This window comes from Chiroxiphia lanceolata, chromosome 5, assembly GCF_009829145.1.
Source record: "Chiroxiphia lanceolata isolate bChiLan1 chromosome 5, bChiLan1.pri, whole genome shotgun sequence".
Taxonomy (NCBI): Eukaryota; Metazoa; Chordata; class Aves; order Passeriformes; family Pipridae; genus Chiroxiphia; species Chiroxiphia lanceolata.
The window spans coordinates 71,311,671-71,337,397 of NC_045641.1; the positions used below are offsets into that span (position 1 = coordinate 71,311,671).

The 25,727-nt window shown below is 41.0% G+C and overlaps 1 protein-coding gene and 1 long non-coding RNA gene across 3 annotated transcripts in view; one reads left to right on the forward strand and one right to left on the reverse strand.

The window, feature by feature from the left end:
- The window catches only part of LRP6 (LDL receptor related protein 6), a 119,941-nt gene extending 105,788 nt beyond the window's left edge, over positions 1-14,153 (forward strand). For both annotated transcript variants that reach the window (XM_032689594.1, XM_032689595.1), the window contains 8 exons: positions 658-867; positions 2,150-2,275; positions 3,608-3,844; positions 5,322-5,432; positions 7,034-7,264; positions 8,468-8,604; positions 11,031-11,128; positions 13,616-14,153. In XM_032689594.1, the coding sequence (XP_032545485.1) occupies positions 658-867; positions 2,150-2,275; positions 3,608-3,844; positions 5,322-5,432; positions 7,034-7,264; positions 8,468-8,604; positions 11,031-11,128; positions 13,616-13,907 (1,442 nt within the window). In that variant the 3' untranslated portion in view covers positions 13,908-14,153. The remainder of the gene's footprint in view (positions 1-657; positions 868-2,149; positions 2,276-3,607; positions 3,845-5,321; positions 5,433-7,033; positions 7,265-8,467; positions 8,605-11,030; positions 11,129-13,615) is intronic.
- Positions 1,632-11,466, reverse strand: LOC116787748. Its single transcript, XR_004357433.1, has 3 exons — positions 11,454-11,466; positions 4,211-4,277; positions 1,632-2,445 (listed from the first exon to the last, which is right to left on the reverse strand). It is a non-coding gene; the product is annotated as an uncharacterized LOC116787748 (long non-coding RNA).
- Positions 14,154-25,727: the final 11,574 nt, after the last annotated feature.

A 25,727-nucleotide genomic window follows, 5' to 3' on the forward strand; every position in this document is an offset into this window, starting at 1 on the left:
AAAACAACTTTTGTCTGTCTTCTGCTTATATGGAGTGTTAACCATGAATTAGCATGATTGCTAAAGGAACTCAGGAAAGTAAGTCTTCTCTAGGAAGAAAGGAGCATTCCCAATTTAGCATGAATAGCTTAGTGAAGGTAATGTAGTTGAAAGAAAAGAATATGAGGAAGTCAGATGTCATGTTAATCTCCTAATTCATGTGAGAAATACTAACTACCTTACCTTCACTTGGATTTCATCTTGTATTAGTTAGCTCAAGCTAGTAATCCATCTTCTTATTCCCTGTTGTATGGCAAGACAAAGAAGTTGATCTCTCCAAAAAGGGAAAGAAGAATGAAAAGAACTACCAATTTCCATCATATTGAGAAAAGACTGGAAAGGCTCATGAGAGCTGAGCCCCTAATTCCAGGTGCTTCTTAAGTACAGTAGATATTTTTGAAGCACAAAAACTGTCTTCTTGATGAAAGCAGAAAAAAAATCTGTCTGCAAAATGCATTAGTCGTGCATCAGAGGACCATGGATTGCTTGGGTTTTTATAGTAGGCTTACCTGGTAGCACAGAAGTAGTGAAAAACAGTGGAGTGAGTAGTGTAGAAAGTGTTTCTGATAGTAATTGAGTTTATTCTAGGTGAACTACACCACTCTTTCCCTTCTGCAGGTGCTAACCGGATTGTTTTGGAAGACTCTAATATCTTGCAGCCTGTAGGACTCACTGTATTTGAAAACTGGCTGTACTGGATTGATAGACAGCAGCAGATGATTGAAAAGATTGATATGACTGGTCGAGAAGGACGTACAAAGGTCCAAGCTCGTATTGCACAACTCAGTGACATCCATGCTGTGAAAGAACTCAACATTCAGGAATACAGTAAGTGCAATCCCTGTTTGCAGATGCAAACAGTGCCTGTGAGACTCGAACCAAGGAGTGGCCACAGAGACACCAGCTTCTTTTGCCTTATTGCTGACCAACATCAGTGCAGATCGGAGGGACCAGAAGTTGGTGTCGGTTGGTTGTCAGGGTACTGTTGTTTCCTTCAGGCAGTTGGCAATGGATTGGAAATCTCTCACAACCGCAGCATAATATTTTGTTGCCGATGACAATTTTATTAGTAGTGTCATACAGGCACCTGGCATTTGAGTGTCTCTAGGCACAGTGGAAACGTCCTGTTATCCTCAGGAGAGGATTTTCTGGATCATGTTAGTGAACTGCTATTAGTTGTTTGCTCTCTTTAGGCAAGCACAGCTCTTGGGGCTTTTACTAGCAGCAAATGTTTCAATGGACTGCCTGCCTTGAAGGCAAAGTGAACAGTTTTTAATGGTGGTAATTCATATTGAAAGTGAATGACAGAGCAATGTTGCATTGGACAAAGGAAGTGTGTATTAAATAACAATTTGTGTTGAACATGGCGGCACTTTTAAAATTTTTCTGTTTACCAGGCCTTTCCCCACACACATAACTCTTGAAATGATGGGAGGTAGATGGTTAAAGCAGTGGAGTTGCTGTCATCCTGGAGGAAATATGCCTGGTTAGTAGGCTGTGGTGCATGCCTGGGAGAAATATGTAGAAAAATGTCTGGGGATGCTTAATTAAAACATCAATGCAGACTACTACTAGTTTTGTGTGCTATTAATCTCAATAAATCTGTCAGGAGTTCCAAGAGAAGTATGTTGTCCTTATTAAACATTAAAATGAAGAGACATATTTATCTAGAGCATGTTAATTTGAATTTTGGAGACAGCACAGAAGCTTCAGAATTCATAAATTAGAAAAGTTTACTTTTTTAATGGTCTTTGATAGAGAAAATGAAGTATGGAATCCAAGACATCTTTTTGTATTACTAATACTACCATTTGCTGCAGAGAACTAATTCTACCTCACACAAGAAGCAAAATGCTTTGAGTACCGTTTTAGTAGATGCCACAGCACAATTCTTACAGTGGTTTCAGATCATGGACAGTTACCAATGTGCGTTATAATTACTGATGTAAAGGGAAAAATACAACTCTTTCAGGGATTTTTTAGTAATGCTCTCCCCAGGGGGAAGGAAGTAATGAAGGGAGACCGATGGGCCCAGAGAAATCGCTGAAAGGTTATAAAAGAAGTGAAGATTCCTTGTCAGTCTCCGTCTTTCTTATTTTTAAAATCACAGGACAACATCCTTGTTCTCAAGACAATGGTGGCTGCTCGCACATTTGCATTGTGAAGGGCGATGGCACCACACGCTGTTCTTGCCCAGTCCACCTTGTTCTGCTGCAGGATGAACTGTCCTGTGGAGGTAAGTCTTTCCCATGCTCTGTGTCACTGAGCTGTCACCTTTGGGGTTGTGGGGTGTCTCCATCTTCAGGGCTGGCTTCTGAGCAAAAAGAACATAGCAGCGCACCAGGTGCCGTTACGCAGTTGTACACATTTCCTCTTTCCCACCCCATTCAGCTAAATCTAGAAGTACTGAGAAGGAGGAAGGGAAGAGGAAAAAAATCACTGACTGTTGAATAAGGATTTCTGTTCACCCTTTCTACTTAAGACCACTAAATTATTTCGACTTCATTTTTTAATTGTATGATTTTTTTATCACTTTTTTCAAATAGGGGTAGATTCTCACATTTTGGCATATTGCACTGTCTGTGCCATTTTATTCTTCTCTGTTGTCCTCTTCAAGCTCACCCTGCGTGTGTCTTTCTGAACTTGAGTGCTAGAAGGGCAAGTTGCCTCCTCCATGGTGATACAGTAACTATAACCCCCACCCTGGTGTCTCCAGGGGTGGGGTTGAAATGGAGGAGAGGAGAGACACTTAAGTGCTTGGATCTCTTTGTGCCACTGTAGTGAATGGATTTATTATGCAATCATCTCGCCATCGAGGCAGCATGTGGTCTCACAATGGAATAAGAGCTAACATAATCCAGATATTTTCTCAGAGCAAGTTTAATACCAGGCTAAAAAGCAGAGGGAGGAAACGGGGATTAAAAAAAGAGGAAAAAATCCCACACTTACTTACTGCATGAGATTAACAGTTAATGTAGTAAATATTAAATAACAGCTAACAGATGTGTTGAGGTAGTGGAACTTGACTAGATGGAGCAGTTTTTTGTTTTAAAAGAATTTTGACTGAACAGAACTGGCAAGGGCACATAACTAGACATTGAGTCACAGTGCATCCATGTACAGCACATTACATCCTTTTAACATTTTCTGTACAAGGACTGTCAAACGTTTAAAAAGAGAGTAAGCCATCAGCTGTGTATACAGTGGTGTCACAGGAAAGGGGGAGTAGAAAAGCGTGGTGACTTCAAATGAAGAGTTGAAGACCAACTAAGAGACAGGTGTAGGAGTCTTAAATGGGAAAGGAAGAAAATAATTATGTTTTATGGGGCTATTTCTCTGTTCCTCTTGTTCTTTGTCTGTCAAGCCCCCATTGATATGAGCCTTCATCAGTCACACGGGGCTCAAGGTCTACACAAATGACTGTGGAGGCAGTGGATATGGAAGTTACCTTGTGACATGGCATGTTTATCAGCTGCTTTGATAAGTGAAAGCAGCTGAGCTCTTCACCTGCATGAGCTGTTTGTTCACCTGGATTTTTAATTTTTGTTTGTTTGCTTGATTTTTTAAGAACCACCAACATGCTCCCCTCAGCAATTCACCTGTTTCACAGGTGAGATTGACTGCATCCCGGTGGCCTGGCGCTGTGATGGTTTCACTGAATGTGAAGACCACAGTGATGAAAAGAACTGCCCAGTGTGCTCAGATACCCAGTTCCAGTGTGAAAGTGGACAGTGCATAGACAGTGCCCTCCGGTGCAATGGAGAAGCAAATTGTCAGGACAACTCAGATGAGAAGAACTGTGAAGGTACAGAGGATATTTTGAAGTGTGGTGAAAACAGAGCTGTCATAGGGACACTATGATAAATACCAGTGTTATTACTGAGTAGGATTTGGAAGGATCCAAGTTTCTGCTAGTTTTTAAACTGGTCTATTCAATGGAAATTATTTTGTAACTCCGTATTTTTGTTTCTCTACCTGTGAAGTGGAAATTAAGACTAATCTCCATCACAGTGGTCTAAACACTATAAAAAGTACTATTAAAAATGGTATGATTTTAAGCTCTAAAAACCTGGTATCTGTGAATGAACTACCAAGTGGAGCAATTCCTTGTCACTGCTTTTTGTGTACCTTGTACCAAGTAAAGGTTGTGGGATTGTTTATTTTACAATACCTGAACAAAATGAGTTTTTCTGAGTAAGCAGTGAGAGACAGATGAGATTTCTGAAGACCTCTTCTTCCTGTAGAGCACAGCAAAAGAGAGTATTTAAGCCATCATTACAGAGGGAAGCACTGTTGTCAGTACCATGAGAATTAGGTTCTTTTAATTTTGGAAAGGACAGGTTTTGCTGATGGAAAAGATGTGCTTCAGCTCAAACAAAAACAGATGCAGAAATGACTGTGTGATGAAAGGTGATTGTTAGCCAGTTGAGATGCAATTTAGCTTCCCAGTTGTCACTCAACAACTGGAGATGTCAGACTGGGGGCTGTTTATTACCTTCAAAGTGGTCCATTCAGAGTATTCACATTGATTACAAATAAGAAAAGCCTTTAGTTTAAGTTTTTAATTCAGATGAAGATGGAAAATATTTCTGGATTTATGAGAAACAGGAGGCAGGAATATGTGTAAACAGCAGTGACCAGCACCTTACCTGCAGCACCTTTTTTCCCAAAGTGGTAGTTTATTTTTTGAGTGTACTGACAAAGCTCCAGTTTTATATTCTGTCTTTCATTTCAGTTTAAAAACATAATGACAAATAAAATATGTTGTCTCATGGTCAAGGAGCTCTCTGGCTTACAGGAAGAGCACAAGGACAATGAGAAACCACATTTATCTTTCTTAAACAATTTTATCATCATGGTTTGGCAGATTTATTTTTAATAACTTAATTCTTCTCTCTTATATTACAGTAAATGGTTAGATTTGGTGATTCTTATAGTAAATAACTGTGTCCTGGGATAAGTGCCTATCTTCTCAATGGCCTTCTGCTTCTGAGTTATTTTAGATGAGGTATCTTTATCTTGTAGTGTTCTTACTGTAAGTAGGCAGTAAGGACCAGGTAACCCAGTGTGCACTATCCTCAACAAAACACTAAATCACTTTTGCATGGTTCACATGAGGGACTTTTAGTGTCATTGGCTACTTTGAGAAATTAGGATTGCAGCACTCTAGACTCTCTCAAGATGCTCCTGACTGTACACTTTGGTGTCTTCGTTTCTTAATATTTTTGAAGAGGAGAAGCCTTTGATACTGACACTTGGTGTGTGGGTGGTTCTCTTTGCAGTGCTTTGTTTAACTGATCAGTTCCGCTGTGCCAGTGGGCAGTGCATTGGGAAAAGCAAGAAATGTGATCACAACTTGGACTGCAGTGACAGCTCAGATGAGCAAGGATGCTGTAAGTGTATTACCTGAGACTGGAAACTTGGTTGCAGCATCAAAAATTTGTTTCTCACCTTCCCTACAAGTTAGATTTTATTCTGTCAACCAGACTGAATTAATCGTTCCCAGAATTAATGTTCCTTTTTATAACTGCTGTCATGCAATTAATACACAACATGGTGGAATAGAAATAAAAAAAATAATTTGTGTTCTGAACAAGTAGTTTCTGAGGCAGAGAAGGCTAGTTATTTTTCCACTCACCTTTTTAAACTTTTAAAAGAAATAAAAGGTTTGATTTACTATAATGTGTTAGTATGCTGAGTTGGTGCAGTGTTAAAAAAATTCTATCACCCTGAGGCTTTTATATATAGTTGCTCTGCTTCATGGTTTTCTCATCCAGAGAGTTAATAGCGGGTGCTTTTAGAATTAGAGGAGCACTCTGTTTATAGAGTAAACCTTCTAAAATTTCCTTTTTATCTTGAAAAGATATAATTCTGAGCTTGATATATGATTTGTAACATGATATCCACTAACTTGAAATCTCCAGGGCACTGCAAGGATACCACTGCCTTTAAAATTCCAACTTAAAAGTTCGTTTTCACTGTTGGTGCTTTAAAAGAAATTTTAAATAGGGGCATCTCTTCTTGTGTTAGAGATCCATATATCAAGGGTGACACACATGTAAGGTGAAAATGCAAAGCCAGAGTTGGACCCTTGATCTTGAGAAGGAATGATAGGAGATGTTCTGTCATGCTACCAAGTTACCAGTGACATTATCACAGATTTGTGTAGTTACCTTTACTATAGTTTATATGTTTTCCAATTTTGTAATAGAAGATGGAAAATTGGCCTTTCCAGAATAAAATTGCAGTTGTCACCATTCCTCTTCCAGTATGATCAGAAGTCTGTTTACTTATCTCTGTAGACTATGACAAGCTGGTTAAAGTGTGGGTTTGGTGTTCAGGGAGAAGAAAATGTGTTGAGGAAAAAACTTGCGGTAATATGTAAGATGTAAAACACTGACTAGAACAGGAAAATACTTTAGTCTGCTTTTCCTGTCAAATTCATGAAGCACAGGCGGGCAGTTGTCAAAAACGTCATTGCTTAGAATTGGTGTTGTAGGGAAAGCCACTCATTTTGACTGTTGAGTAATTGTTTTGGATACAGTTTCCTCATAAAATGGCACCTCTCAAGCTGATGCTCAGCTCTGTCTGAGGGTGGGTCAGATGTGTTGCAGGTTAGGTAGTTTAATAAATAGTATCAAGCCCAAAATTCATCACTACTGAACGATAGAGGTGATGCACCATAAGTGGATGTTACACTGGTGAGAAAAAGGAATGTCAGTCTGTTACACTGGGGGATAACCTAGGTGCTTATGTGACATGAACAAGTGTGACATGATAAGTTCTCACTGTCTTAATGACAAGAAAAAGCATAACTGGAGTCCCTAGCACAGTGCCATCTGTGCTGGGGCCTGTTTGTTCCTCCCATATATTAATTTGAAAGTGGTTGTCTGCCTACAGAAGAGGAGGTCTTTATTTTTCCTGTGTGGAAAGATATAAGGAAAACTGATGTTGGTTTAAACTTTCGTAGTCTGATTTTCCTTTTCCCTTTTAGACACAACAGAGGAACCTGCGCCACAGCCCAACAACACGATCGGCTCCATCATTGGTGTGATCCTCACAGTTTTTGTGGTTGGAGCAATGTACTTCATCTGCCAGAGGGTACTGTGCCCACGCATGAAGGGAGACGGAGAAACAATGACCAATGATTATGTGGTGCATGGACCAGCCTCTGTACCTCTGGGTTATGTGCCTCACCCGAGCTCTTTGTCAGGGTCTCTTCCTGGTAAGTAAATGGTGTGATCCTTGTCCTGTTCTTTGGTACCACACAGCTGTGCGTATTCATACAGGAAATGTCTGTTCCAGATGTATAATTCTTGGAAGCTATTGGAAGCCAGAACTCTCAAGGCTTGTTTGCCATCCTTCTTTATAATAATGAACTGCTACTTTACCTATGCTATTCACAGGCATTTAGGTACTTAGCGGAACCACAAGCTCAAATAGATGCACATAATGTGGGAGTTTTCTTCTTCTGCTACTAAAGAATCCTCTTTATGGACTACTGTAGCATCAGCAAAGTGTCATGACAGTACAGGGTAAAGTTACGCAGAGTTATGTTCATGGGACTTTAAACATTATGTAATTATTCTTGATAGGTTTGTAGACTGAGTTTTTATGCTTGTGAAACTTCTTGCAGAGTCTATAATGACCAGCAGTAATTGTAGTCTCAGCTTACTTCATTTGATGATGAAGTTGCTAACACCAGTCCAAGCACACTTTACTCTGTTTAAGAAGTAAGACTTCATCACAATGTTGCACTTCATTTAAATGCATTACTTCTGCATATATTAATTAAATATGTCCTGTAACTTGTGACTTTGGATCCGGCAGATTCCTGTCAGAACAGAAGTTCTGTGAGGCTGTTACAGGGTTAAAATAATGCATCAAATTACTTTGTGTAATAACCTGCATAAAGACTCTTTGAGCAGAATTTTCCCCATCATTTCGAGCACTGTTTTCCACTTGAACTCTGTGCCAGTGTGCTTCAGTCACTAACAAAAGCTCACATGATGTTGAAATGAAAGAACAAGAAAGCCTCTCTTCTCTTGCACAATTTCAGTTTCTCAGTTCAGGTGGTCAGTAAGTTTCACGGTTTATTCTGAGGCACAGAAATGGTGCCTGAATGCCTGTTCTCTCAAGTCTTTTCAAGCCATTCAAGTGCAAGAAATGTGTTTCTCTTCATACAGCTTTAGTATAAGCCCAGTGCCAAGTCCTGCAGTTAAATAGGTGATGCACAAAATCAACACGTTTATTCCATGACGGTATTCATTTCTGTTGTCCACCAAGGAGCCCTGAAATTGTTTTTAATACCAAGATGATTAATTTTGGCTCTACAAATTGTGCTTATACAGCTGTTATCCTCTGTATTATATATTTTTTTAAGCTTCCTTTTCTCAACTGAATATTGACATACATCTTTGTTCTTCAGGTATGTCTCGAGGTAAATCTGTCATCAGCTCCCTAAGCATTATGGGAGGGAGCAGTGGACCGCCCTATGACAGGGCCCATGTTACTGGAGCCTCTTCCAGTAGTTCTTCAAGTACCAAAGGCACTTACTTTCCTCCAGTAAGTTATTCTATTATTTGTAGACCTTTAATAACTTTCAGAGAAGTAATGGTATCTTCTGAGTCTAACTGATTGACAAATTAATGTTTTGGTTTAGGTTTCTAGCCTGATAAACTTGTTTCAATATCAGGTACATGTGATTTTGAAAGGGAAGGAAGATGAGATTGTCTTTTTTCAAAACAGTCTAGAAATTTTCTCTATTAAGAAAAAAAGTTATGAGAGAGCTCAGTGCCAGAAGAAAATGTTAGATTGAATGTCAGGGGAGATGAAAAAAATCCCTGAAAATATTAAGCAGCTCTGACAGAGAGATCTCCTTTCATTATACTCTACCACATGCCTCTGAAGGTAAAGCTATGATTGATTCTGTATAGACTTTCAAGGAATTAAAATGAAGTTTTATGTCGTGTCTTACAAGTGACAGATAAATAAGTAAACAAATGTTTTGCAGCTCCACAACATCCCTCTAGTCACAAGTAGGTAGTATGCTGCTCCCCGTCCCTTCACTTCTAGCATCTGTGGTGGTTGTTTTAGATATTTTTATTAGGTTCACCAAGCCACTGTCAAGTGTTTAAGAGTTACATGCTTGGTCAGTGAAGGTTGAAATCTTCAACTGTCTGCTTTCAGTTCTGATAATCAACCGCTCATGCTTTAAATCAGCTTTAAATTAATCCAAGTGCTGTGTTCAGTAAGAACATGCCTGTATAGGGAAAGAATCCTTGCCTTAGCTAGCATGCTGCAAGTATTATAAGCAGAGTATTGCTTGGGAACTACAGCTAGCAGAAGTAGATATCTGCCAGTTTGCCTGGGGCAGTGGTATTCCCTAGTGACAATCTAGTACTGAGCAGCTAGCTTCAACTTTACTTTTCAGCACTGCATATGTCAAAATAGCCACAGCAGTCAGCATTTTTTGAGAAGAGCTTAGTAGTAGCTAATAGGAATGGCAACAAATGGCATTTTGAGTGTCTGTTGAAGAACTGGGGAATCATGGCCAGGCTTCGCGAACGAAGATTTGGGAAGGCACTATCCACATTTGCTGCAGGCACGCTGGTGGCTTATGAGGCCAATACGTGACAGACATATCCGATTGCAAAAGGCGCAGCAGAAAGACTCCTTAGATGGTGTATTTTGCAAGAAACGGTTCTTTCTGCGTTGCCTTTTTTCCTCGAGAGTGATCCTGCGTGAGTTCTCAAAGGAGACAGCTGCGTTATAGATGGTGTGTCTCCAGGCCTCCCGATTGGAGGCCAGAGTAGACCAGTTATGGTGATCAATATGGCCAAGGCTGAGATGTTGTTTCAGGGAGTCCTTGAGTCTTTTCTTTGGGGCTCCTCTCATGCGGCAGCCAGTGGCAAGTTCACCATAGAGCAGGATCTTAGGGAGGCGGTGGTCCTTCATCCTTGAGACGTGCCCTGCCCATCGCAGCTGCGTTCTCAGTAACATGGCCTCAATACTAGTGACAGCTGCTTGCTCTAGTACAGATGTATTGGTTACATAATCTGACCAGCGGATGTTAAGGATTGTACGGAGGCAGCGCTGATGGAAGCGTTCTAGGAGACGCAGGTGGTGGCGGTAGATGACCCATGATTCGGAGCCGTATAGGAGAGTAGACAAGACTATGGCTTTGTAAACACTGATCTTGGTGCTTTTCTTTAAGTGTTTATTACGCCATACTCTTTTGTGGAGTTTTCCAAAGGCACTATATGCCTTAGCTAACCTGTTGTCTATCTCTCCATCGATCTTACCATCTGAGGAGATGAGGCTACCAAGGTAATTAAACTGTTGGACTGATTTGAGCTCTGATTGGCCAATGGTGATGTGGGGATGATGGGGGACTTCCTGAGGTGCAGGTTGATGGAGGACCTCTGTCTTCTTTAAGCTGACTTCCAGCCCAAAGAGCTCAGCAGCATCTGCAAAGCAGGATGTTAAACGCTGCAGGGCTGCTTCTGTGTGGGCAACAAGGGCGGCGTCATCAGCATAAAGCAGCTCCCGGACAAGATGGTTTAAGGTCTTGGTGTGGGCCTTCCATGAGGATCAGCACGGCCAAGTCAGATATGGCAACACACTTTCTGAACCCTTTTTAATTAAGAATGGTGTGAAACAAGGTTGCGTTCTCGCTCCTACCCTATTCACCGTCTTCTTTAGCATGATGCTCCAAAGGGCCACAGCAGACCTCGATGATCAGGACGGTATCTACATTCGATACCGTACTGATGGAAGTCTATTCAATCTAAGGCGACTGAAGGCCCACACCAAGAAGAACTGGGGAATAAACAAACGAAAAATCGCATTTGTTGGGAGGGGCTATGCATGCAGTTCTTTATTTAAGGTTCCTATAATACAGTACGAAAAAGAAAAATTATAAACTGGTGTTTTCTTGAGTTTACTTTGTATCTTTTTAACTGTGGCTTTTTTCCTTTTTTACTCCTTAGATTTTGAACCCACCACCATCACCAGCTACTGAACGTTCACACTATACCATGGAATTCGGTTATTCTTCAAACAGCCCATCCACTCATAGATCCTACAGGTAATTACTATTACAATAGCTTCTGACAGGATCAAAGAGTTAGTGTAGAAAATGCAGAATAAAGACAGCCTCTGCTCCATAAGAATTGCAATCAAAGGCCCTAATTCTGCAAGCACTAAACTAGTGCTTAGATGGGTTCACATGTATCGGGTCACTGATGCGTGTGTACAAGTGCAGCAGTTTGAGGTAAATCATACACTAAGTGGTTTTGGTGATACGTATCTTGAGTATATTGATTTAGAGGGAATGACAGCACTCATCACAAAACTAGCTAAATACCAAAAGAAACACAGTACCATAATAACTTTGAGCCAAAAATACTTACCCTGGAGTGAACCCAGCCTTTTTTTAGGTTTCTGTCAAAAATAACTTGTTACATAATTATGAGAAATTATAAGCAAACACCCTGTGGAGAAAAAGTTCACAATATAAAGGAGGTCAGAAGTAACATTTAATATTGTGGTCTAGATAAACCACAGAATTTCTAGTTTGACATATTAAGGGTTAATATCTGGAAAAGGTTGCCAACCTTTTGCTTATTTTCTCTGACTAGTATTTATGGGCATATATGCTTTGTCTCTGTTTACTTGAATGTGTCTTTCTTACCTTTCCTTTAAGAATACTGGAGTTATTTATCATTTTATAGCAAGTTAGAGGAACAAAAATAGAGGAACAGACCTGTGCTACCCAAGGGTGTAAATGTTCCCCTCCCAAATCACCAGCAGATCTGGTCAATGAGAAGAGAGTGCTGTATTTGTCTGTTGAAAAGTGTGCCTCCCTAACACAGCACCTTTGGGGTTTTTTGGATAATGAGGCCTGTGGGGCTAAACAGACATCCCTTCTCCATTAGCAGAAAACATGGCCTCTGTTGTGCAGAAGGTCAGACCAGATGTTTATAATGATCCCTTGCAGCCATATAAAAAATCTTCTAAAATTATAAATAATTTTCTAATGAAAGAAACCTAAATTCTGGTAGCAGCATGAGTCTTGCTGATCAGTGGTTAGCTGATAACGCCTTTTAGTACGATAAAATGGTATTAGGGGTGTAGCATAGGGTTCAATGTTTTCCAAATGCTCCACTGCCCAAAACTAAACACTTGATCTTGCTGCTTCTGATCTGACTTCTTTCCTAATATTCTGACTTGACTATAGAGGAGCTGCATCCCCAACTGACTGTGATACTGGGAGTTGTAGCTACCATGCACTTCCCTTTCTAATTTGTTTCCTTGGAACTATATTGGGCTCATTTTAAAAGATGTTTTGCGGTAGCAGCCTTTGAGAATTTCATCCCAGTTACTGCTCTAAGGAATGATTCTCCTGACTGCTATGAATATGCCAGGTAATTTTCAGTTTCCTTGTCTGGGCTTAGAAGTTTGTATCCATCAATTGCATAATACAAACAGAATATCTTCTCCATGTAATTGCAACACAGCTATTATACACACGCACATGCACACTGGTGCCCTTCCTGCCCCACTGTCTCAGGAGCAATTTTTTCTACCTCAATTAAGTCCTTAGGGAATGTGTTGTGTAGATAATTAATAATTATCATCACTTTCACTGGTTGCTGTAATTTGACTGACACTGTAATGTGTGTGGTCGAAGGTGGGCTCTTCTGCAGGGAAGTCAGTGAGAGCAAGAGGAGCGTGATGCTGTGTATGGCTGCAGAGGGGTTCATCTACTTGCTGTTTCCACTTTGGCTTATCCCCCCTGTTACGACCCACCCCAGAAAAAAGGGGGGGGTAACCCAGGTTCTTATCAATAATTCCTTTGGGGTGGATTAGAGTGAAACGAAACTGAATAATCGGTGTTTGAAAACATATATATGTAGGGTTTATTTTAAACACATATAGGTAGGGTTCGTTTTAACAATTTTGTTTGAACAGGTATGTTAGCATTTTGGCTGTTGTCATCTATATTATCTATCATAGGGGTAACCCCTGGGGGGAAAATGCATAAGGGAGAGAGAGGAAAGACAAGATAAGGGTAAAGGAGAGTAAGGGAAAGAAAAGCTGAGAGTTGAAAGATGTGTATAGTCACCGCCCATGGGGTCCAGCAATGACACTTGGTAGTTGCAGCTTCCAGGTCTGTCAGTTGAAGTGGTGGCCTTGATCTGTTGGGGGTGAAGGAGGGAAGCCCCCACACTCAAAGAAGGTATGAGTTCCTATATCCATGGTTAGTGTCATGGGCCATGCCACGAGCCTCCAACGTCTCCTGGGTCTGTGCTGAGTTTCTGTGAGGGGTCTAGCAAAAGGATTTTTCCTGCCCTTCAAGACTGGGGGGGGGAATGGGCTTTGATGGGCCATCAGAGGTATAATGCAAAAGTCCTGCAGAAGCCTGCAAAAGTCCCTTGGCAATCCTAGAATGCATAAATCATTAACCGTTTCAGTCTCTGACACCCCCCAGCTTGTTCACAGGCGCATCGCCCAAAGTCTTTCTATACGCTGACCCTTCTTTTTTTTTTCCCCATCGATCTTCCCACTGCAGCTACAGGCCTTACAGCTACCGGCATTTTGCACCTCCCACAACGCCCTGCAGCACAGACGTCTGTGACAGTGACTATGCCCCCAGCCGCAGGGTCATGGCAGCCACAGGCAAGGGCTACACCAGTGACTTGAACTATGATTCAGAGCCGGTCCCTCCACCGCCCACCCCCCGCAGCCAGTACTTGTCGGCGGAGGAGAACTACGAGAGCTGCCCGCCTTCCCCCTACACGGAGCGCAGCTACTCCCACCACCTCTACCCACCGCCACCATCCCCCTGCACGGACTCCTCATGAGGGGGAGCCCCCCCACCCCATTATCTGCCTCCGCTGTGAAAGTGTAAATACAAAATATTCTACTGGGGAGGGGGGGAGGGAACTCTTGGCAAAGGAATGAGGTAGGACAGTGTACAGTTAAAATGTTACTAGATGGGGTGGGGAAATACTGAAGATATTTGTACAGAAGAATTAAAAAAAAAAAAGGATATTTATATATTTTCTTACACAGCAACTGCTGCTTGGCTATAAGAAGAAAAAATTTTGTGTAAAAGAACCCAGACGTTTGTACAAAAAGTTTTTATTTTTGCAAATGGAACACAAAAACATGCCTTAATCCAGTGAAGTGACTGAGCAAGTAAGGATATGGAAGAACTGGGATATGTTACTTGTCCAGAGAAGTGATATGTGGGGTTTGTCAATACCAAAAATGTTTAAGATAATTAATAATAAAGAAGTCCATCTCAGAGCAGCATACCATAGATACTTGGAAGTAGCCAAATATCCTCTATGTTAACTACAGAGGGCCAACAACTAAAGATAAACTTGAAAATGCAGTCAGGACAGATACTAACCTTGCACAAAGGGCTTTGTTTTCTACAGGAATACAGCAATTGTAGCAGTGAATCCAGAAAAATCACACACTTTTTAAAATGAATACACCTCTGATTTTCCTTAATGCAATTAACCAACTAGATAATTTAGCATTTAGAGCTCTCTCATTGCTTCTGGAATTTTCGATTATTTTTGGGGGGTGTATTTTAAAATTCGTTTTTTTAATCCCGATTAGGTTTTCTTATCTCTGCTGCATCCTTTCTTCCTGCCTGTGTCACTTTAAATCATGATATTCTTATTTAAAGAACTGCTAGAAGTGGGCTGCTGTAAATTCTGTTTTTTCTCCTAATTAGCCTTGTCATGCAGTGATTATCATGCTATACATTACATTCTTCATTTTGCCAGCATGGTAGGATTCTGTTTTGTACCGGGTCAGTATGATGTTCACATAATTGACAAGGGTAATATGCATATACCTGAGTGATTTTTAGTCCCTTAAAAAGGAAAACCTTATTTTGACCTAGTGCCCACAAAATGTCAAATATTTTTATACCACATATAATACAGACAACATATTTATAACTATAAATTTAACCATGGATTGTTAGTTTTACTGTAAAATGAATAATATATCCTTGCAGTACTTTCAGTGTATATTGATATCACAGTATACAAATCATATATGAATAAATATATATATTATTTTTTCCTACTAAGGAAGCATTTAACTTTCAGTGGACCAACTGTCCATAAAAAAAATAGATGTTTTGATCATTGGAAGGGGTTCCCCTGCTGTATTAACTGCTCATGTTCTCTTTGTGTTAGGTAAAGCCAGTTTCTCTCAGTATGATTTTGATGTACCTTTTGACATACCTTCTCTTTTGTGTGGCATGAGTTTAATACTTTAGTATTAACTGCTGTGAATGTCAAATTTCAAGATATTTTTAACAAAACCATTTTATATTCACATCTCTATTTTTGTATATTATCATATTTAGCCCCTTCTCCCATCAGCCTCACTGTGGTGATTTTGACAGGGAGATGATTTAATCAAGTGAAAACATTATTTGTATCAGTTAAGGGGCAACCTAGGATGTTATTAACTTCTCTTGGACTCCAGAGCAGTGCTCTGCTTTGACTGTATTGGAGCTCACAGTATACCTGACCTTAGATGGCATTATGCATTTGCACCTTCCGTTGACACCAAAGGTGCTCAATGCCTTTAAGGACTGGCCCTCTGAGTGTTCTCTCTCAAAAGAAGGTCCTGAGGAGCTTCTGCCTCCTCGCCTTTGGGCATGCTATGGGGATTTCAACTTTCCAGAGGTGCCGTTTGGGTTTTGTTGTTCTCTGTTGTTTGTTTCCCAGCCAGTTTCAACTAAAAGAGAAATAATCTGAAAGTATGGCATGAGCTTTAATTCATGCTGTTGACAAAATTAGTGCTAAGTTATTCTTGCTAGCTGCCACTCATCTGGAGTACTGGATTCTCATTTGGTTTCCGCTCCAAGGAAAACTGTGTCATTGGGATTCCATCTGTAATAAAGGGTCTTTCCTAGTAATCCAAGATACCTGAAGAAACTTTAAAAAGCCATGGTGATCTCCAAGCTGTTGATCTCTGAATCTGGCATACTAAGGGGGTTTTTTGCCCAGCTTCATTCTAGGTATCTAGGAATCGTGGTAGCTGTTCTTCTGGCTCTTCCTTGCTAGTGAAGAAGCTTGCTTGTGTTCTCTAGCAGGATGGATGTTGAGAAGGGTGTTGTGAACTTAAAGGGAACTCGAAACCATATATATGAAGGGGGGAGGGCGACTGTGTCAGGGCAGGGGGGGTTGAGGCTGGCACGCCAATGAGAATTAGAATTTCTCTGTTGTTTACACTTTTTCATGTGCAGCATTCCACAGGGTTCATATGTGGGAACTTGCACTAATGAACTCAGAAGAATATTGTGTTGTTGTATCTCAGTCCAAGTGCTTGTACTGCAATGGCAATGATCTCTTCTTGCAAAATACTTTTTTCAGTGTGCCAATTTCTGTTTGAAAAACTCCAGGATGGTTGAGCTTAAGGAGTGGTATTCTCTTTCTAGTGCAGTTGGACTACCTTGCTGAAGCTTCCTCTTGGAAGGAACTTACTGCAGGTAAATTTGTAAGTGTGTTAATTATAGCGAGGTTCTTCAGAAAAATGACATTCTCTGCATATGGATCGTGCTGCCTTCCTTCTATGCTAGTTTATGTCCACACACAACCCAGCTGAAGTCAATGGGGTGGACATGTAATTCAGTGTAGGATTTGATCGTCTTTCTGATACATACGTTTCAGTTTGTGCATCAGATATTTTGAGTGATCTGCCTCTGCAGGTTCTTGTGAAGAGGGAGGAAAATGGACAGGCTTTGTTTTTCCACTGAAAATGACCAGCACAGGGAACTCAGATGAGTGGGAAGCTGTCATCTGCTTTTGTAAGTACATGTATTTTCTCAGTAAATCTAGAGTAAAATTTTGAAAGATGGTGATCTGTGACGCTCCTCTTGGGCGGATCTCCAAATTAGAAAAGCATTGGTGCAATTAGTACACACACCTGCCACAGTCCCAGTGGATAGACCCTAGACTGGTTGAACATTGAGACTGAACATTTTCTCTCTGTTCCTCTTTACCACTGAGCCAGTCATGATTCATATTCTGTCCTTCCCTAGTGAGGATCATGTTTTCTTCTGCTTCTCAAATTGACTGAGATGTAGGAACTGTAGATCATACAGACATGTCCATTAAGGAGATTGCTAAAGTGGGTTTGTATTATTAGCATAGAAGGGGGCTCACTGATGTCAATGAAAATTGCTCCTTTTCCTTCAAGCTAAGCACAAATGTCCTTTCAGGTACAGTAAGGCATTAACACAGGTACTCACTGCGCACTTTTTCCTCCCTGTAGACACCTGGGAGTGTTCATAGCTGGCTATCTGGTGATGGAGATAACTGGTGTGCCCAATCTGGAAAGGAACAGTCCTTTGTAGTTAAAAAACAAAACAAAAACCAGCATAATTTGTTGAAAAATAACCTTTACATGTTCAACAGGAGCTTAGCATGTTTAAATGGCAACATTCATGAGACCTAATCTTGCCTTTTAAAGTTACACATGGTATGTCATGCTGCAAACATTTCATACCTTCCTAAGGAGCACTTGCTCCTCATTTCTCCACTGCTTTTGGATACCAAGGTATTTGTTTGAAAATAACTTAGATGTGATAAATGGAACACACACGTAGCATTTGCATTTGAAATAAAGAATGGCTTCCATGAGTATAAGTTCATGTAACCTGTGTACATACATTAAATGAAATATTTACAGTAATGACAAATATGTAAATGAGCCAGTTGATATCCAAGGATTCATTTTGCTGTGAATTGAAACTTAACAACTAGATTGTAAATTCCAGATTACTGCCGTAACATTTCCCTCTCAGTGTGCAAGTACAAGTGTATGTATGCAGGTACACATATCCTTGATAGTCTGAATTGACCCAAAGCTAATACTTTTCTTTTGTGCATGCACATTGGCAGATTCAGCCTCCCTGCCTTTCAGAATGCTAGTGTTGAATGCTGTTTGGCTGTGTCTCCCCTACACTGGACTTCTTTTGGCCAGGTTGTATGACAGACACAGAATACCTGCTAACTTTAAACCTGAACACTAAATGCTCTGTCAGACCAGACAGGAGAGGAAGCATATTATCTGTAATTATGAAGGAAATTGCACCCCAACTGCTTGACACAGCAGGTGCTTCAGTCAACAGCAAGTGAAGCTACATGTGGAAAATCCCTGTTATTCCTATTTATTACACTAATGGGCTTTGATGGTGTTCTGGTCTCCAGTTCTGCATTGCCTCTCTAGTTATTATAGCCCATTCTCTAGAAATGGCTTGATTGGCAAGTCTTAAACACAGATTAACTTGTTTTGCTTTAATGTAGTTAAGCTTGTACTAAGATGAAGAAAAGGCCACTATCTTGACTATTGAGTTTATTTCCAATTCCTTATTGCTTGGCAAATCTCATATTAATTGATTACCACCATTCTGAGGGGAACTGCTTGAACTACAGAACTCCCTGATCACACATGCTGTTGAATCGGATGACTTATTCAAAATATCTCCTAATAAGTAATCAATCTTTTTTTTTCTGACCTTTTTGCCTTGAGCATGTTTGTCACACAATATTGTTACTGACAGAATTTGCTTTTGAACATGTACTGTGTGTGTAGCAGATTACTTTTTAGGTCTACAACAGAATAATAATTGGTTGAGTGCAAAAATAATGTGAGCATTTTTATTCAGAAATTGCTTTCTTAGCAATGAGACTTTTTTAGTTGCATTTTGGTGGTGTTATTGCTTGGAAATTACCCTTTAATTTAATTGACAGGTGACAGATACACCTTGAAAATAAGTTAGGAATGAACTAATAGCTTGAAAATGGCTGCAAAACAGTCAATTTCTTTCTAAAAGAAGTCAAAATACACTAGTCACTCAAAATTTTTTGTTTTCCATCTTTAAAAAGGGCAGCAATGATGCCAGCGTAGCATTTATAGGGGCTGGGTGATTCACTTCAAAACCGTGCAGGGCAGGGTAAGTAAACTGTCCATACTTTATTCAGGACAGAGATTGTCTTAGTAGTGGGCAGGGTGATTGTTATGGTGAAACTCTTAGTGAGCAGTCTTCTTCCCCTCTTTTAAATGAACAAGGAGCAGCTTTGAAGTCCTGATTAAAATGGCTGTAGCTGCAAGCCATGCAGTTAAAAGTCAGCAAGGGAAAATGAAAGTGTTTGTTTGTTTGTTTGTTTTTGTGAAGAGGATACCACCAGGCTTAAGCTGAACTAGCCTTGTTTGCAAGTGAAGGATCTGGTGCTGCTTTTGGATTTTAAATCTTTGTTTTGTTTTTGGTTTGCTTTGTTTGTTCTGTTGTGTAAGCTTTAATCACTGTTTGTCATTGTCTTAAAGCCAGCTGGTGTCTCTTGTTCATCAGCTTTGGTACAGTGGTGCTTTGCAAGGATGTATTTATATTATAATGGCCAACATTTGGTCAGCCCTATTCACTCACTTTTTTTTTTTTTTTTGTAAAATAAAGTGCTTTACTTATACAATGTATATAAACCTTGTACAAAAATCCTTTCCAATTATTACTATAAACCGAGTTGTAACAAATGAAATGTTGATTTTTATAATAAAACTGAGTGAAAAAGAAGTACTTTTCATTTTATTTCAGCATCTGGAAGACAGGTAATTAAAGGTACAAGTCCATGTGTCTCTTTGTTCTCCATGAAAGTCACAATGTGCTTAGTTTTCTGATGCTGTAGGAAGGCTCTGCAAACGTGCATTTGCAGTGCACCAAGTCCTGTGTTTTCTGCACACTGTCTGTACTAGGAATGAAAGAATCATTACAGGGCCTGACTCCTGTGGGGCCAGATAAGATCAATTAAGAAGGGACCGGAGGAAATTATTTAAGAGAGGCTTCTCCTGCCATCCCACCTGCACCCTTAGTACTTTAGCAGGGAGAGGAAAACAGGATACATAAAACCCCCTGTTTTTTCCCCCCTCCCTCCTTTGGTACAGGATGAGAGTGGGGAAGAAGGGGCATCATGAAGTAGCTGAGAGCATTCCCTTGCACTCACACACTTAGGAAAAAAATTATGGGAATAAAGAAGTGAAAGCCATTGGCTGCAGAGTTGACCAGGTCCAGCACTGAATAAGGCCTTCAGAGGCTGTGCCCAGTGTGAGCTGATTGCTAATTTTGTGACTTTGGAGTTATGCTTGGCTTTCCCCTCCCTCTGTTTGATCTCTAAAGGGGGGGAAAAAAGCATCCCTGAAACAAAAGAGGTCAAGCTGGAGAAACCCCAGTGCTGTTAGTTCCCCCACCTTGCCTGGCAAAGGGACCATCAGACAGGGAAGTGGGCAAAGGCAGTGCTTCACGGCTGAGGGAATAACGTGATGATAACACAGTGAGAAACTATTTTCTGCTCAGGACTTCCTTGATTTGGCTCACAAGAAGGCAGCCATGCCACTTTTGTCTCAAAGAGAAGAGGAAACCAGCACTGTAGCTTGAAGGGTCAGGAAACATGTCCGCACGTTGAGGCCTTTCTGGTGGGAGCAATCCCTCTGGTGCACTGACCTGACTGCATTTTCAGCAGCCAGGGACTTTTGTGACAGCAGGAGTTACCCGTTGCCAGGATTTGGGGCCAGCCAGAGGGGAGCATGCAAGCTGGAAGAGGAGATGGCATCAGGAATTATCTGAGGGACCCCAGCCCTTCCTCCTCCCATGTGCTCCTGGTGAGCACCACGAAATTCTCCTGTGAGCTGCACCTGTGTACGGCCTCCTTCCTGCCTTGTACCTTCCCTGCCTCTTGTTACGTAGAGTGCCTAATGAAAGCCAGCCCTTGGCCTCTGAGGGCTTTTTATGTGGTTTTGTGGCTCATTCCTTAATGGAGGCCGCCACTGTTCTTGCTGTGAAATCCCATTTGTGGACATGATGCTGACATGCTGATTTGACTTCTGGTGGGGAATGAGCAGCAGGTGAGTCCTACTGGTAAAGATCCAGATTTTAGGCCAACATGCCCTGTGCTGAAAAGCAAAGGAAGAAACGATCAGAAAATGACCCCTATGTGGACAGGAGAGTTTGTAAATGAATTTGTGATTAAAATGGCTCATGAGGCAATAGATGCTTTAAAAATACAAATCCATTGGTGTATTTTTCCTAACTTTGTGGGTTTGGGGCATGTTCTGTTTGCTATAGACAGTCATTCTTCCATCAGTGCCACTCTCTTCTTTCCATCCTGCAAATGTTTTGAGAAACCCAGTGGCTGCAGCATTGCTGTGCAGATGGCTTGATGTAGGCTGTTGTTCTGAAGCACAGCTGTTAGGGATTCATTATTTGATTGAAGAAAACCACTTTCAGATGCTTCTAATAAGAAGTTGTTCTACCACCAGGACTAATAATGAAGGCTGAGATGTATTTCTCTCTCCTATCCTTCCAGTGTGATGGCCACGCATCCACTCCATGGAGTTGCAACTTGAGTAGTGGAGTAGGAAAGATATATATTCCTTCAAATTTTTAAAAAGGAAGGGAAGCAATACTAATTGTCTCCTTTATTGGCATCCGTCTGTCTCCCAAAAAGCCAAAAAATGCTCAGGAGTCAAAAGTTAGACAGAAGCATGGCTTTGTCATAAAGCTGGAATCCAAGGGATTATTTGGTGAATGGCACCAGGTAAGGAAGGTCTGTCAGCACAGAGCACGTGGGAATGGATGGGAAAGGGAGCGATGGGTTTTCTGCTACTTTAGGATACTTGGCTCCTTCTACCACATGGGTATTTTCTCTTTTCGTTTAATGTTTGTATCATCCTTCAGCTTTAGATGACTCCAAAATGAGGACCAAAAAGACAGACAAGAGATATAATCATCATGTCCCAATTGTTTCCTTGAGTTAATTTCATGTTGGTAATGAAACCTATCTCTTTCCATAAGTGTAAAAGACAACCTGTAGACCTGGGAGGGCTTAGCAATTCAGATCCATCATTTATTGTGGGATTTCTCCAACATTTTTTTCCAATGTACTTTGTGTTTTTCTTGTCATTGTGCACAATTAACTGCTGTTTCTGTAAGCAGGTACTTGGTGGGTTTGATCTCCTGGTTCCAGCATGCCACTGGCAGCCAACTGTAAGTCACAAAAAGGATTATTTCAGAGAGAAGAAGTTGCAGTGGGTTTTTTGTTTTGTTTTTGGCAACATGGGTCTTCTCTGTTGCATAGCTGTGTGAGACCACTTCATGTTTGAAGTCCTGTTCCTTGTTATTTTGTGACATGGAAGAGTTGGTGGGGAAAAAAAGCACTGCAAACAAAGATTGTATTAAATATGAAGATACCTCCTCTATTTCTGAAGGTACTTAGCTAATTGTAAATCTCAACATCCTTAGAAGGAATTGAATTTCACATGCGGCATCAAGAGTGCGAATCTGCTCCTCTCCCTCTGTTACTGCAGCATTGAAACTGTGGTATTAGTTTTATAGTTAATGATTTCTACATTGGTTCCTTCCGGATAGAATAGGTTCAGTGATCTAATTTATCTTTTAGGGGGGTTGTGGGTTTTTAATGTATTTTATATATTATATATCTTTTCATATACCTAGAAGAACTCAATATCTTATTTGTAGTTACAGATGCCTCCACTGCTTTAATTGCAATTTTTTCAGGAAAAACCACAGATACTGGATTTTTGGGTTTATGTAGATATTTATTCCAGAATGTGCACAAAGACATTGACACCCCATCCTTCTTGGGAACAGCTACAGCAAAATATTCAACTCTGTAATAGCTGTGAGAGTACCAATCTTCACCTGTCTTTGGGCTGCTAGAAAGAGGGACCTTGAGGCCAGAAAGTCAACTTACTTTAGAGCTGAGATGCTTGATAATGTCCCTACTGAGTCCTTATGAATAAACTGCACAGTCACATGCATAATATTAACACCAAATTCATTCCCATAGTTGTTTTCAGCTTGCTTTGCTTGAGTCATTACCTGTAGATAAAACAATATGATATCTTCCAACCCTTTCTTTTGAAAAACCCTAGTAGTGGTGGAATGAGCAAGCCATTTAATGCTGGGAATTGGAACATTTTGCAGGTTTCCTTGTTCCTCGTCGTTGTATGAGAGACCCTCCTGTGGTCTGTCCCAGCAGAAGATATGGCAGTCTTGGCCCATAACTGCCTCCTTGCTTTTCACAATGCTGAGGGTACGAAACAGTGCACAGGATGGGGTGCTGAGGGGAAAGGAAAGTTAGCCCAGGCCCCCACACTTAGAGCAAAATACACTCAATGAATCTTAAAACCTTTTTCAAAAGCAGAAAGTAAAAAGAAGACTTAGCCTTCAAAGTGATTGTGAGTCACTCGCTTTCAAAGCATTTCCATGGATTTCTTGAAGTTTCTTTCCAGTGTGTATTCCAAGCATTTTTGTGAGGAGGATAAATTCTCCCTGTCTCACATTTAGTTTTGGTCCATCAAACTGGCACTCATTTTGGTTTCTCTTCTGGCACTAAAGGCCAATTTGCATCCTTTAATTGAATGCAGACACTGCATCTAACATGACAGGCACTACCCATTCAAGAATGGGTAGACAAAATATTGTCTTTCCTGACTCCTCCTTGCCTTAATTAAAAGCAGAGGGCTGACCTCAGCCCTGAACTCTGCCCTTGCTAATACTTTTACACATTGCTTCATGCTAAGGCTTAACAGAGCCCATGCAAGTTCCTGGCTTGCCAGTGTAGTTTGTTACAGTTTTAAGGGTAAGTTTCACTTAATTGATGGGAGGTTACTCCTTGTGTAGGTAGGGCTGGCCTGACCCCATCTGCTCTTCACCTGCGGGGAGGAAGCGGGTGCAGGAGTTGGTACCACTGGGCAAAGTGGAGCAGATCTGAGCCAAGTGAATGTTTCCATGGGCTTATGCCATTCTGTGGTTGCACCACCTCCTGGTATGATTTCCTCTGGCTTGTGTGCTCTGCCTTCCAGATGGACAGAAATCCCTTTTCAAGGAGGACCTAGGACCTAATAGATATTGTGAGGTCGATTAGATATCCAGCCTTGGTTTTGGGCTTGGAGTCAGGTGTTTAAACTTTTAATGTTTGGGGTTTTTTTAACTTGTGTCCTCTCCTGCCTAAATTTAGGATTTCACTGTGTGTGCTCAGATCCCCATCGCTTAAACCTGCACAGGACCTCTTGTGGTCAGCAACCCTCAGGTTACTTTGTGAACTGGGAGGGTACAGCAATAGCTACCTTGGACTGGCCACAGTTAAACAAATCATGTCCCACTCACCTGAGTACCCCAAAGTGGGGTATAGATGGATGCCTTTATACAGATGGATGCAAATCAGGAGGCAGCAGTGGCTGAAGAGATGCTCTCTGCATAAAAGATAAAAGAGATGGGACAGGGTACGTGGAAGTGGTGGTGAATACTCCCTGCTCCTGCAGAAAATGCTGAGCTTTCCTTGTGTGAGCACTGGCTTAGGTAAAAACACAGAGAAATCATCTGTCCATACAGTGTAATTTTGCAGTGTGTATTTGTTGTCATCATATCTACAGAGAAGAATTTTTGCTTAGTCTCCAGATCCTGGAAAGAGAGGCATTGGAGAGCTTGGCTTTCCATTAGAAGCCTTTGCTCTCACGCTTCTGGAACAAAAGTTAACCAAGTGACCTGCATTTATTTGAAAGAATAAAACTGAGAAGGCAAACATGATACCCAAATCCCCAAAAAAGTTTGAAAACCGCAGAACACCACCTGATGGAGGGGTTAATCTGTCAGGGTGTTCCTGGGAGAGCTTGAGATGCTCACTCAGGGCTTTTTGATGCTGGCATTGGCAAGACAAAGCACAAGACATGGCTGCTATTAAGAACCTTCTATGGCTTTGCCAGAGCTGGTCGGTCACAAGGTCACCTTCACCTTTTCTCTGCTGTTTAGTGTGATGATAATGCCTGAAGCAATTCATGAATCCTCTGCCCCACAGAAAATCTTTGTAACCCAGGTGCTCACAGGAAGGCACCTTTCCCAAGACACAAAGTCATACAAGTTTGATGAAAGAAAAAACCCAAGCCAGCTGAAGCCAGGCACGCTTTAAATGCAGAGGATGCATGTACTTTTCCTGTATCCCTGCAGAGTTCATACCCCTACCTCTGACTGGTCCTAGAGCCTTGACCAACCAAAAGATTTTAATTTCACTACAGGCACCTACATTGATTATTTAGGCACCACAGGCATAACCAGACTTCTTTCAGGCCTTGCTGATAAAAAATAGTCTCATACTTGCCTGCATTTCTGCTGCCAGACACAAGCAAAGACCTCAGTTTGAGCAATTATGAGCTCCTTGATGCAGGCTGTACTCTTGCCTATTTAGCAAACAGGACCAATCTAGCTGATTGGATAGATAATTTCAGGTTGTGGGGAGCAGGGAGGGTAATACTGGTGAAATGATCCAAGTGGTAGGCCCATCAACAAAGCTAAGAACAGCTAGCTGGCATGCAAGAAAATCTGGGTTCAGATCTCTAGAGAAAATAACATAAGCATAACCCAAAGTTTCTATTGCAGTGCTGTATAGAATCATAGAATCATAGAATCAGATGGGTTGGAAAGGACCTCTGAGATCATCAAGTCCAACCCTTGATCCACTACCACCACAGTTGCTAGACCATGGCACTAAGTGCCACGTCCAGCCTCATCTTAAAAACCTCCAGGGACGGAGAATCAGCCCATTCCAATGGCTGATTACCCTCTCTGTAAAGAA